The 14067-nt window shown below is 41.3% G+C and overlaps 1 protein-coding gene across 1 annotated transcript in view; it reads left to right on the top strand.

The window, feature by feature from the left end:
• The window catches only part of LOC115371540 (protein turtle homolog B-like), a 139220-nt gene that overhangs the window by 98155 nt on the left and 26998 nt on the right, over nucleotides 1-14067 (top strand). The window contains 8 exon segments of the mRNA XM_030068973.1: nucleotides 1938-2080; nucleotides 2364-2504; nucleotides 2658-2774; nucleotides 3806-3956; nucleotides 5098-5209; nucleotides 8383-8558; nucleotides 10674-10900; nucleotides 13436-13520. Of these exon segments, the coding sequence (XP_029924833.1) occupies nucleotides 1938-2080; nucleotides 2364-2504; nucleotides 2658-2774; nucleotides 3806-3956; nucleotides 5098-5209; nucleotides 8383-8558; nucleotides 10674-10900; nucleotides 13436-13520 (1152 nt within the window).

Genomic DNA, 14067 nt, shown 5'->3' with positions numbered 1-14067 from the left:
GTCCTCCACCAGACAGACCCCTTCCCGTCTTTCCCCAAAGGGAATAGTTCACTTAAGTCAAATTCCAGTGATCTGAGACTTCAGTAAAAAAGTCCCAAAAATGTGAAAGTGCAGCCAGTAATGTTGAGCAAATACAGTATTAACATTTAAACAAATCTGAACTGATCTGATTAAACTGACTGAGGCTGAGGCACTTTGGGTATGATGTAATGCAATGTAATTTGTCATACTTGATCTGTGTTAACTATGACACTGTTTCCATTTGGTTAAAATATTACCCTTTAATTAACAGCATTTTTTTTTTTTTTTTTTTTTTTTTTTTTATCAAGGGTTCCCAGACATTTTTATGTCCAGGACCCCTGTGGAGACATACACTGTATGAAGCTTGGACCTTCATTTGATACTGAAAGTATTTGGCTCAAATTAGAAAACTTTTGACACTGCCCATTTAGTATCAAATTGCCTAATTATCTAAGCTGAATTAAAAGTCATTTTTGCAAATTATCAACCCACTAGATGACAACTTGTTATGATTTTGCCTCAAAGCAAAATTGTCACATAAATATTGCGATATAAGATTAGATATCCTCCTGAATTTGGGGTATATATAAGTGTTGATATAAGTGTTGTCTTTTCCTGTTTTGAGCCTACATCACACTACAAAGGGATGCAATTTTGATTGATTGATTGATTGATCGATTGATTGATTTACACTTTATTGTCAGCCAGAGCTGAAGTAAAGTGTAAACAGGAATAGGAAATTAACTGTCAAAAATATTTTCTGAACTTATGAACTGTTCTTGCTGTTCCATTATTCCATTATGATAGCAAGTGCTAATGATGGTCTGATCTCATTGTGTAAATATTTTCTGAAAGCATCAGCAGTCATCGCTACAGCATCGTCGCAGTATCAATATCGTGGTATTTGGTCGAAAATATTATGATATTTAGTTTTGTTCATATGGCCCAGCCCTACCTGTGTGTTATATGAGTCTGCATGGTGGTGAAACATCCTCATTAGCTGCTCCGTTCTCTCCTGGGCTGCTGACCCAGAATGCTGTGTTTTTCTGTCTCTCCATGTATGACAATATAGACAACAAGTTGCTGTGTTAATTTTTGGAGGAAATTAAATGTCTCTTTTCTTGTTATTTGAGTTTAATAGGAAAGCAGATCCGGCAGGTAGCATCTGCAGAAAACTTAGGCACAGTACTAAATCAGTACTTTCACAATTATTTGTGTTTACACAGAGAAATTAAAGGGTAGTTCAAGCTCGCTGAACTTTGAACCTGCAAGGTGCTCAGCCTTGAAAGCACAGCCAGTGACGGTGCTGTGGTTTAAAATGCAGGATGTGCTGTAGTGTGATGTCGATGCAGTGTGTGGCTTGGATTCCCCTGAGCTCTATAACCGTTCCATAAAAGCATACAGAGACCCAACCAGAAATCATTTGCATGGCAAAATGTAGCAAACCTATTCTATCTAATGGTTTACAAAAAGAGTTTTTTTTTAAGTGGTTATAGGTAGAGATGCAGCTATCACTAGTACTTAGCATCACTTACTTCCCTGTTCCCAAGACAATATAACGTCACAGAGTGCACTGGAGTACTTAAAGACTGCGCTGTGTTTTTGTGCAATAAAGTTATTGTATGGTAATGTTGCTTTATCACATAAGCAATCGGGGAGTAACGCTTAAAGTTGATTCGCTTGGAAGGCCAAAGTTGAGGAAAACGTACACATACTCACAAAAACAGCCCTGAGACCAGCTGCTCTCCATTTGATTGTGTTTATCATTTTTTGATGAGCTCATTTCCCATAAATTTCCCAAGGTTCTCTGCACTGATATTATAATCACTGGGCATGTTTCCCACACAGCAAAGATGTTTTACCGCTTTCCCCCACCACTGCCCCACCGCCCCCATATCCTATAATATTTTCTTTAGACCCTGCCCGCGTGGTAAACATGCCATCTGTCATCTACGTGGCCATTGGACTGCCTGGCTTCATCCGCTGTCCCGTAGATGCCAATCCTCCCGTAACTCTGGTTAAGTGGAAGAAAGACGGCCTCCCTCTTCGGATAGAGAAGGTGAGTAGGTTCTGTGCTCGCTGCAGGTTTGGTTTTGCTTCCCCTGCCTCGGGGAAGTGAGCAAATGTATCTCAATTTTCAGGCTGAAGCTTCGTCTGTCTTGTAGCTATTAGAGTTGACCTCCAAATACTGCAGTGGTCCTTTCTTTTCACCTCCTCAGTCGCTTCAGTCTCTTGTTTGCCTCATCAAAACACTAACCAAGTTCAGATGTTTCAGATTTTGTATTCCCTTTGATTCCCATTGGTGTCTACCAAGTTATTCACATAATAACATTCCTCCACAGTACCCTGGCTGGAGCCAAATGGACGATGGGAGCATCCGTGTGGCAGAGGTGACGGAGGACTCTCTCGGCACCTATACCTGCATGCCTTACAATGCCCTGGGTTCCATGGGATGGTCCACTTCTGCTCCCCTGGTGCTAAAGGTACGCTACTCTAATAATTTAAGACATAGCCTTTAAAGCCTTTTAAGACATTCTGTCAGATTAAAATACTGTAATGGCTCAGTAGCATATATCTTGTATGTGCAAGCTCATTTGATTTTGCTTGTCTCGTTTGGGCCATGTCACCGTTGGCAGGACCCTCCTAAATTCTCAGTGGTTCCCGGAGGGGAGTACAGGCAGGAGGCTGGGAGAGAGCTGGTCATCCCCTGCGAGGCTGAAGGAGACCCCTTTCCCAACATCACATGGAGGAAGGTAAGGGACTCACGCTGCACTCTCCCTATTTTTGTGTGTACCGCAGGGTCACGAGGGGATGGAGCTGATCCCAGCTTTGGATGGAAGGCAGGGAAACATTTAATGTTTGGGGTATTTTGTCTCCATCAAATTGTCGAGCAAAGAGGGATAGAAAACATGGGGGAGAGGTGATGCAGATGACCTGACAAAAGTCCCAGGCCGGAATCGAACCTAGGACATCACAGTGACATGGCATGTAACATAGAGCCTTCATGCAGCAGGATGACCCTGGTTTGACTATTATAGTCATGTTCCCCTCTGAATTACATTTAGTAAAATTTACATATGCATGAATATATATGACAATATATAGGATTGAATGAATGAATGCTCCAGACAGAGCCTTAGACACAGAAGCGTTAAGGGGCTAAGGCAGCAAAAATTCAGCATAAACAAACCTGTTTTGCAAAACACAAAAATGATTTCCTTAAATTCTGTGCTTCCTATCTATCTATCCCTGTAGCTGCATTGTTAAATCACTGGGACTATAGACATGTTCCTTGCTTAAAACTCTGAAGGCTGAAGCAGGAGTTCCAATTTTTATTTTACAAGCCATCGTATATCATTTTAGCATTTCTAATCACATTTTAATGATATCTTTATAAAAGACGCAATCAAGGGAACATATTAGACTCTCAATTGTTGCCTTGATTGTGATGCTTCTTTAATTTCTTTCTGTGAATACTATGTGATTAGCTATTGTTTATGTCTCCCACTTAAGAGTTCCTCTGCATAATGTGATACTTAAGTTAGGCATCAAGTGTTTTTGAAATACATGTGTGGGATTGTGGAGACAGTGAACCGGTAAACTGTGTGCACGTTTGATCTGTTGTTTGTTTTTCTGTCAGCTGTGCATCTTGCATGAACATGTAATGTACATTCTCTCTCTCTCTCTCTCTCTCTCTCTCTCTCTCTCTCTCTCTCTCTCTCTCTCTCTCTCTCTCTCACTTGCTCACTCCCTCTCGCTTGCCCCCTCCCTGGGCCGACTGAAGGTAGGGAAGCCCAGTAAAAGCAAGCACAATGTTCTGCCCCGAGGCAGCTTACAGATTAAGTCTCTCACAAAGGAGGACCATGGGGAGTGGGAGTGTGTTGCCACCAACGTTGCCACGAGCATCACTGCCAGCACGCACCTCCTAGTCATAGGTACCTGAGACACACACACAAAAACACTCACATGCATGCATCTTAGCAGAATAGAGTAACCATGGTTGGGAAGAGGCTTTCAGTGGTCAGTCGTCTCAGTCATGTTGGGCCAAGTAGTGTCTCCCAGAGGAGAGTTTTTCAGAGCAGATGGCTACCTGGGTGTGCAGGGTCGGTAGAAACCGCCCTGCCCTCTTTTCACCCCGGCACCTCACAGCTCTCTCATGGAAGGCAGTTTTCAGCCAGACAACACCTTGGAACTTCACCTTGGAGTAGCAGTAGGTGAGAGGGAGCCAGACTGTGATGTGGCTTTCAATATTGATTCTTTCAATATAAAGTAATTTTACCCCGGGATCGGTTGTGAAACACTGAGTTTTGCAGACATCCTTTGTTGGTTTTTCTTGCACAGAAACTGTCCTCATCCTATTTGAGGCTGTTGGTGTGGTTATGTACATACTGTGGTGGTAGCACGGTCTGACAGGTGGTAGCATGGTCTGATATTGACGCCAAACAAGCCATAAATAGTAGTGCAATGGACAAATAAATTGGTAATTGTCACCAGCCATACTGGACCGTAACTTTTTAATGTTAGTATCAGTTAAATGTCAGTTTCAAACTTTGTCTCTCTCTGACTGATGGCCAAATCAAGTCAGACAAATCATTGTAGAGAAACAGGCTCCTGATTGGCTGCCTATTAGCTGCCCCTGTGACAAATTACAAACTTGATGCATTGTGTGAGTGATTAAATAAAATTTAAATGAACACGCAGCAACTGACTCTGTGCACACAATAGCACTGAGAGTGAATAGGATGACATATTCCTGTGGAAAATGTCTGATGAATATTTTGTTCAGTAAAAAAATATTCAGCACAGGTTGTTTTAGGTCACCATCCATTGGAAGATATGCAAAAAAAAAAATGTAATTTCACACATTGGGTGGTGTTTTGTTTGTTTTACCATGACTGAGTGTGCTACAGGATTCTAACAGAAGCAGCGCCTCTTAATTAATTAGATGTTGAATGAGCTGCTCGGGCCAGCCCTGAGTGACTTCCTTGGTAGGTAAACTGAACGTGGCACAGCAGGGCCACTGAGTGACTAATGTGCTCTTTTAACATACTTTTCTCACTGACCTGCCCCCTGCAGGCACAAGCCCCCACGCCCCCACCAACGTACATGTGGTGGCATCCTCCACCTGGGCCAACGTGTCCTGGGATGCAGGCTACGATGGAGGCTTCCAGCAGACATTCTCAGTCTGGTACGGCCATGTGTGAGTCATCCCAGCATGCTTTGCTTCCTGCTTTTTCTTCTTCCAGTACTTATTCGTAAAAATGTTCTTTTTCTTGGGTTGTGTTCAGAACTGTTGTGAAAATGTAGAGATGAAAATACATGGAGAACGGAATTTTTATCTCTACTTATGGACTGTCTCAAGGAACATAAAAAATGCAACTATACTGAACATGACCCAGAGCTCTCTTGCCCTGCTGCTGCTGCTTCTTTGCTGCTGCTTTTCTGGGGAAAAGGCCTGGGTTTAAATGTTTAATTTCTTCATTTACTGATTGGTTTACTTCAAGTACCCAAGCTTGATTTGGCCATGGCTGGCATAGTATAATTTGAAGCAGTCATTAAAAATATCAAAGTGATATTTCACCCACAAACTCACCCACAATTTACTTTTCTAGATCATAAGAGCTCATATATATATATATATATATATATATATATATATATATGTATATATATATATATATATATATATATATATATATATATATATATATATATATATATATATATGTCTGGAATCCATAAGTAAGTGATTCATATTATTATGGAGACCTGTGACAACCCATATTTGATCTGAGCACATGAGGCTAATCCATGTTAAAGACTTTAAATGCTAATTGCGGTGAAATATCACTCAGTTACAAACCGAAAAGTATACATTTCTACTAGTTGAAGCACTATGAAAATTTTAACCCAGGTCTGCAAGGGAGTCTTCCGCACTTTGGCTGATGTTTATGTGTGAGGAGCAACTAGTTAATACAATATTATAGATTATCTGGTAACTATTAAACATAATTGAATAATATCCTTTTTCTGACTCACCCAGACTGAGACATGATGTGCGATACCATTTTCATCTCTGTATGTTCGGTGGTTCAGTTCCTATGGGCAGCATTTGGTGTTAGTTGTATTATAAATCTTGTTTCTGTCTTGGTAAGTCGGAAAAGGGGTAGTTTGCCCAAAACACTGGAGTAATCCTTTAATTATAGATATCTGTGTCAGATGTTGAAGAACTCCACTTTGTGCTGTGAGAGCAGAGAAAACATTATTAAATTTCATTATCCTGACCAATACATAATCAGCTGATATCCCAGTCGACATCATATTGTCATGCTGTTTGTTAAGTGGCAAACACCCATGGTCCTTTGTGCACTTATTTTGGGTATGCTGCTTGTATTGCCACACTAAAAAAAAACAAAAAAACATTAAAATTCAGGCACGGAGCAGGAAAGATTAAGTACTTCTACCAGTGATAGTGTTGGCTGCAGCTCCTCAGTGAATGATGCCAGTGAGTGTGTGCTGCATACTGTAACAGGCATTGTTCAGCTGGCGCTTGGAGTGATAGAGACATGGCCATGGCCATACCTGGCAAGTTTTTTTCCCCTACACAATCTCTTTCTCTTCAGTGAATGAGTGTTTCATGTCTGACTCTTTACCCAACGCTTTTATCATCGCTGTGCAACAAACATGTGCTGCAAATTAAATGCCATGGTCTTTAAGTCGCCCAGTAAATCCACAGAAATGAAACAGGAATCACACTCTTTTATGAGTTAAAGTCATGACATTTTTGGTTGCAGGTGCATCATGGGGGTTTGTGTGTTTGGCTTATGTCACCAGTATGGTGCTACAAAAAATAAATAAATAAATAAATAAAGTCCAATATTGGCAGACCCGGCATTGTAATGAGATAAATCATCCTCAGACATCTCAACTGGACTTCAGAAACAGACATCCTACAATTAAATTTCATCACCACATAACAGCGGTGCCTGCTGAACTATTAGACCAATAAATCCTTAAACTTGGATCACACAAACACACACACACACACACACACACACACACACCTGTGCATATCATTGACAGACATAAACAGGTACATGTTGCATTCTGTTGCACTTGCTCATTCACAGAGTTTGGCAGGAAAATTCAGCCCGTGGTAAAACAGCATCAGAGCTGTCTGACTGTCAAAAGTGTCTGCCTCAGGCCTCAGACAAACATGTTTACAAAGGAAATATTAAGTGGCTTATTAGGAGATAAGAGAGAGGGTTGGCAGCCTCTATACTGTACTTAACATTTTTTACAGCACAAATGTAGATTTCTTGCACAGAACAGGAAAAGCACACTGTTCCCGACATAAATGAAGCAAGTAGAAACATTCTCTTTGCAGCAGGAGGCAGCAGGGTCGCTGTGATCTTAATTTTGAGAAATACTACAATACAATACAGTACAACTTTATTGTCCACCAAGGTAGAGCTTTGTGTCCGCCCACACCAAAACCTAGAAACATAAACACACAGCCAATAACATTAATGTCATTAAAAACACATCGCTAATATCATTTAACGTTTATGGCAGCATATCTTTGTGTGTGAGAGAATAAATAAATTAAATAAAACAGATAGGGTGCGGTTCATAGCATTTAATGTGCATGTTCATCAGCATGGACAATGCAACTGAAAATAATAATAATAAGTTGGAAACCGGTCTTACAGAAGAGCTCATAAAGGGGGCATGTTCAAGGGATACCTACTGTGAAAGTCAAAAAGTAACCAGATATATTCTAGGGCAGTCTAACACAGGCTTTTTTTGGAGTAAATGCAAATCAAGCTCAGCATCCAACACAAATGGACACAAATTTAAAAAAAAAAAAAAAAATCCTTGCATGCCCACAGCTTTATGCTTTCTTTGGATCAGTTACAGTCAGGGCTGAATCTATGGCATGGGCAAACCTCAGCAAATTGCGCAGCATGGGCTTATTACCATCAAGTGAAAGAAATGTTGTGAATGAAGTGATTTGTCAAAATTTCATGGTACAGCTGTGACTGAAATGACGATTATGTGATGTTAGGGAAATGACGGGACCGGCGGTGTTGACAGAAATTATGCCATATTGTGATGTGTAAAACTGCATTACGATGATGAAAGGTGATTATAATGTTAAGTGAGAATGCTTAAATGGGATCCAAGAAAACTGAAATTTGGTGTTTTTTTTCCCAATGTGAAGTCGACTTTTACCTGAAAAAATGTCACAGCGCTCCCAGTGTCACATGACATCATCTTCCTCACCAGCTCTAATTCTTATGTAATGTTTCTTTATCCCTGCTCTCTGTCTGGCCGTCCCACAACCCGTTTCCTCTCCAGGCTGAAAAGGGAGCGTTTAGGTCCACATGACTGGCTTTCCATACCTGTGCCTGGAGGCCAGGGCTGGCTGGTGGTGCCTGGCTTGGAGCCAGAGGCAGCGTACCAGTTCAGCGTCCTGGCCCAAAACAAGCTTGGCACAGGCCCCTTCAGCGAGGTTGTCACTGTGAACACACTAGGTGGGTACACTCATGACCGCTCAACTGGGACAAGGAGATCCAATTATAAAATGCTCTGGCAGCCAGTCAGCTAGAATGACCAGAAGGGTTGTTATTGGGGGAAAAAAAACACAAATAAATAAATAACACGGGCTAATATTTTCTCCTACAAATGAAATTATATTTTTAATCGTTGAAAATAAAGCATGCTCTCTCATGGGACCCCACATCACTCTGACATTTTAGAGCCCACATTGTTTTTTCACTGATTTGAATTCACTGAATTTTCTTTTTTGTGGACCCTTGGCAAGTGTTGCCATATTTCCACTTCTGTTTTCCATCTCCATAGCAATAACATGAAGGTAGATAACAAGGCTCACAAGGCAAGAAACTGACTAGATATATGTCAAGGTAACATCAGAATAAAAAAAAAAACAAACAAAAAAAAACACATCAGATTTAGCATCAGAATCATAAAGATTTGTGCAAAATGTAATTGTCTTGTTTTGGGAAGACACAGAAAACCTGGACAGCTTCCCGGTGTTAAATCCCACAAGGGATCAATACAAGGGTAGACTGATCCATTTCAAATATTTTTTCCGTCCTGTCATTACCAGTACATCAGGAACGCAGGGGTTGTACAATAAGTAAAGTTTTCACAAGCTGATATTTCATACCTGCGGTCTGAATGATCCAAACAACACCGTCAGTGGGGGGCCTGCAGGATTTGCATGCCATACTGATTTCTGCAATTACTGCATTTCAAATTACCTTCAAATCTGTTCAACTAGAAACATTTTCACTTAAAGAAAAGGTCCTCATATTTTGTTGTATTGACAAATTGCCACCATGAAAACAAGATGTTTTTATCAGTTTTGCTCTGTGTGGCAGAAAATTTTTCCTAGGAAAGACCGGTGTTTTTATTGTGGCAAATACAAAAACTTCCATAAACTGGGCCTAGGTTGAATCACTGTGGTGTCACTCGGCGATGAAGAAGAGCAAAATTGACTTTGATTTATAAGGAGATGTCATAAAATATTACTTCAATATTATTTCCACTTGCAGGAAAACTCTTTTCATGCTACCTCAGTTTGTTTATGTCCGTGTCTGCATATGAATAGAAAATAAGTAGATAAGGCATTCGGCCTAGGGGACGCTTTTTTCCCAGGTCTTGAGCAATTACTTTGCAAGTCAGATATCTTGCCACAAACCTTATCGCTGAAGCATATAAAAAGCAAAAGAAAAAGGATGTTTTGGTAAACTGTGGACAGCAGAGAACATATTAGCTAACTTGTGTTTTGATTTGTTGGTAAGTGGACTGTCTGAGTCCACTCCAGTTAGCTCACATTCACAAGATTGCAGCTGAATTTTGCGTTTGTTATTCTGTGTCCATTTCTCTGATGAGAGCCAGCACAGTTTATGAAATGCTCGCATGAATGACAGCGGTGGAAAAGACTTCTTTAAATCACGTTTTAATTACTTAATCAGAGTGCAATGCTAAGTAATCCCAAAGGTAATTCGGTGGTTTCTATTTCTGGACCCACGCAGATTATTGTATCAGGCAAACACTCTAGTATTCATATGTGGATCCCCTTTACACCTGGAATCATCATGCATACTCTGAGACTGTATTCAGATACAAAAAAAATAGCCAAAAATGCATCAAATACAGATGCAACTACATTGAAAAAACGCTGAAGCTCTGAGCCAGCTCCAGAGGTGTTTGGAGATGCATTTGGTCGCAGTTAGTGCCTTCATTCCACATATAGCAACTATATAAATGGAAGTAAACTTTAGCGTGAATCCAGCCAGGAAAGCAAGCAAATCAAAGAGGCAGCAGGCAGCTCGGGTAGTAACATGCTTGTCAAAATGAATTTTAAAGACATTCGTGGATTGGGAGCAAGTGAGACAGCGAAATGTTTACTGTCAGTTTTAAAGGGTGTAAGTGCTCTGAAGTGGTTTGCATGTGTGCCTCAGTGTGGGAGAGAGAAGTTAGTCTAGTATGTAGTGTCTTGTATCCAGCCAGGTGTAAAGGGGGTCTAGTTAACTGGTGTGATCACATACTTCTCTCTCTTTTACTCTCTTGTTCACACACACTTATTCATCTGTGCTCTCACCCCGGACCCTTTCTTCCAGTATTTCCTGTAAGTACCCCTGAACCATTGGTGCTGCTTACCCCACCACGGTGCCTCACAGCCAATCGCACGCAGCAGGGAGTCCTGCTCACCTGGATCCCGCCTGCCAATCACACAGCACCTATCCAGCATTATGTCATGGAGTTTCGCCTGGGGGAACGATGGGATGTCTTGGATGACAGCATTCCCGCCGGGGAGACGGAATTGCTTGCTAGAGACCTCATCCAGGTACGAGACAGGACGTGCTGTACACACACGTGCAAGATCTGTGTCACACAGCGAGGGCTGGACAACATGGACAAAATCAAGTGTCATCATATCTTTGACCAAATATCCCAATATTACGACGATATGACGGAATGACTATAGGATATTTACACACAAGATTTTTGCTTAACAGTCATACGTAATGTGGGTACGATGACCAAGTAGAGACAAGTAACAGAACAGCTAAAACAGCCTAATAAGAATAAAAACTGCATAAAACTGCATCCATCTGCTGCCTTTACGATATACTTCATTTCTCAGCCCTAGTTAGAGCTGTGGAGCTGCTAGATTTACAACAAGGTGGGGGTAAATTCAGCTTATTGTTTACAAGGTCATGTTATGGGTGGCATGGTGCTCAGTGGTTAGCGCTGTGGTTAGCGCTGCAAAAACAAAGTCCTTGGTTTGAATCTCAGCTGTCTGTGTGGACTTTGCTGTTCTCCTGGTGTTTGCGTGGGTTTCCTCCAGTTTCCCAGGTTGAACTGAGGACACTGAATTTCCCTTAGGCATGTGTGTGTGTGTCTGTGTGTTTGCCCTGTGATGGACTGGTGGGTCTGTCCAAGGTGTTTCACTGCCTTCTGCCCAGCGCACACCCTGAATACTAATAAGCAAATATGGAAGATGGATGGAGGTCATGCTACGCCTTGTGATGATGATCGACTAGAGGTCACAGTTTACCGCTACATCACTGGCAAACAAAATGAGTGGGGCATGGCAGTATTCTCATTCATCTATGTATTTTACATTAAATGATGCAAAAGCACAGCAAAGTGAATGTGGCATCGGCATCATCAATTATGTCACTCCTCAACAAGGTAGCTGTATGTCTGATGTCTCGCTGCATTAGACATTTTCACACTGTAGGCGTGTGAAAAAAAGTTGAAATCAAAATGTTACCAGCCATAATAATTAACTTCAGTGGCTGGATGTGTGCCAGACTGACTGGACCCCTACCAATATGGAAAATTTCCAGGATGCAGGTTAGCCCAAACATCAATAAGCTGACAAATTCCAGTACGCAGTATTGTCGTGAGATTACAAAATGAAATAAAAGGTTAGCTGTACACCTCATCCAGCGCCAGAGTTAATAGCTGGTAGCTGGAAACCTCAGTCATGGCCTGTTTGTGCAAACTAGAAACTGGAAACTTCATCTGGGCGCTGAGCGACATTCTTTGACGTAAAAACTCAAGTCGGCAAGAATAGCAGTCGAAACATGAATTGAAACAATAAAACATGGACAGCAAAGGCTTATTGAGAGGAAAATGATTTGCTCAGTAAAGAGAGCTATTTTCGGCATGGTGAAAGAAAATCAATATAGCCTTTATTGATATATGAGTTCTGACAAAATTGTCTTTTTTTTGTCGTCAGCATCTCACATCTCATTCATTTTGGTTAATTCCTCTGGCATGACATATTTGAGCTTTTCTTCTCTCTAACCATCAGTGTCAGTGCCATGCAGATGCTTTTATCTCTCCTTCCATTCCCCAGCAAACACCCACACACACTTCTCTTTAGCTCTCTCACCACATACACACACACACACACACACACACACACACACACACTCACATGCATGCATGCTACACCTATCTTGCACAACCTTTCTGCTGCTAATTTTTTACTGCATCGATTGAGGTAATTGGACCACGAGGGACCTTGTATTTGGTTGTCTCAACATATGTGTCTGTGTGGAAGGATGTGTGGAAGTGCATTTTTGGTAACGAATGCTATGACACAATTTTCCTCTACATTTTTATGAAATGACAATTGTAAGTGTATAATTTTTCCCTGGTCAAAACTCCATTCATTTTGGGCACCGGGGCACAGAGAGAGTAGGGAGATTGCTGTTCGCTGCAAAAAATACCCGCATGAACAAAGCAATTTAGCATTGAGTGTTAAAATCCTATTTCTCTGAAAACAAGTGAAAAATCTGCCAGTAGGGTGAGGTAATTCCTTGTTTTCTTTGCCGAACAGTTGGTCTCAGCATTGTTCTTCAATCAAGCGTCATTTTGTTGATTCTAGAGGAGTTGCATGCCTTGTTATGCTTTGTTTTGTCTGAAATTGTGAAGCTGCATTAGAAACAAGTGGCATTATCTCACCCTATTGGAGAAACTGTTCATGTTTTCCAAGAAAAGCAAGGTTTTATGGGTGATGGGACCCAGGTTCAAGCCGCTGGGATGGCATCTGAAGTGTCCTTGAATGAGACACTGAATCCCGACCAGCTCTAGGGTCGCTTTTCCGAAGCTGATCCTGCACTCTGTAAGGGACAGGCAAGCAAAAAGCAAAAAAATAAAAAAATAAAAAAATAAATTGCTCTCAAGTGCTGGAATTAAATGTTAACTCTAGGTGTGTGAGATGCACTCATTATGTTCAAATCATGATCATCGACGCTTAGCCAGGTGATCAATGGAGACACAAACCAAATCCCACAGTGACTAAAGTGTGCTAACTCAGACTTTCCCGTGCTCACTGCTGGTCTGTCTGTTCTCCTGCTTGCAGGATGCCTGGTACGAGTTCCGCGTCATGGCCGTCATGGATGACATAATCAGCGAGCCCAGTAACGTAGTAGGAGTGTCCAGCACAGGTGAGATAACATACTAAATAATGCATTCTACAGGTATAAAAGGCACCCCTGTAGTTGCAAATGACACTTAGAAAACTTGGAATATAATAAATACAGATTGATATTTTTGATTCCTTATGGCTTCTAAATTATATTGACTTAAAATTATAAAAATACAGCAGAATTCCAAGAGGGAAGAGCAGTCCTCTTATGGAAACCCAGTGTCTTGACATTAGCTGCAGACACACACAAGCATTCACACACACACACACACACACACACACACACACACACAGATTCATGTGGTTCAGGAGCTTTGGTCAAATTGATTGGAGCTTTGCTTGTCAGTGCTGGGGTTTTGAACCGACAACCTCCGGCAGAAGTCTGCCTCTGTAACCTCAGGCTAACGTTTCATCGCTGAAGAAGGGCTGTAAATGTATTGCACACGCAGCAACTCCACCTTTGCATTTTGCCCATTCAGCACTATTAAATTTTAGCTCGCTGTACACGCCTTTGTGCCATCCTGTAAAGCATGACATCATAGTTCTGCCCTTTTCGCACGGACTGC

The sequence above is a fragment of the Myripristis murdjan genome, chromosome 14 (assembly GCF_902150065.1).
Source record: "Myripristis murdjan chromosome 14, fMyrMur1.1, whole genome shotgun sequence".
NCBI classification, from domain to species: domain Eukaryota; kingdom Metazoa; phylum Chordata; class Actinopteri; order Holocentriformes; family Holocentridae; genus Myripristis; species Myripristis murdjan.
Note: the sequence above shows the minus strand (reverse complement) of the source record. Positions and strands in the feature narration are given on the sequence as shown.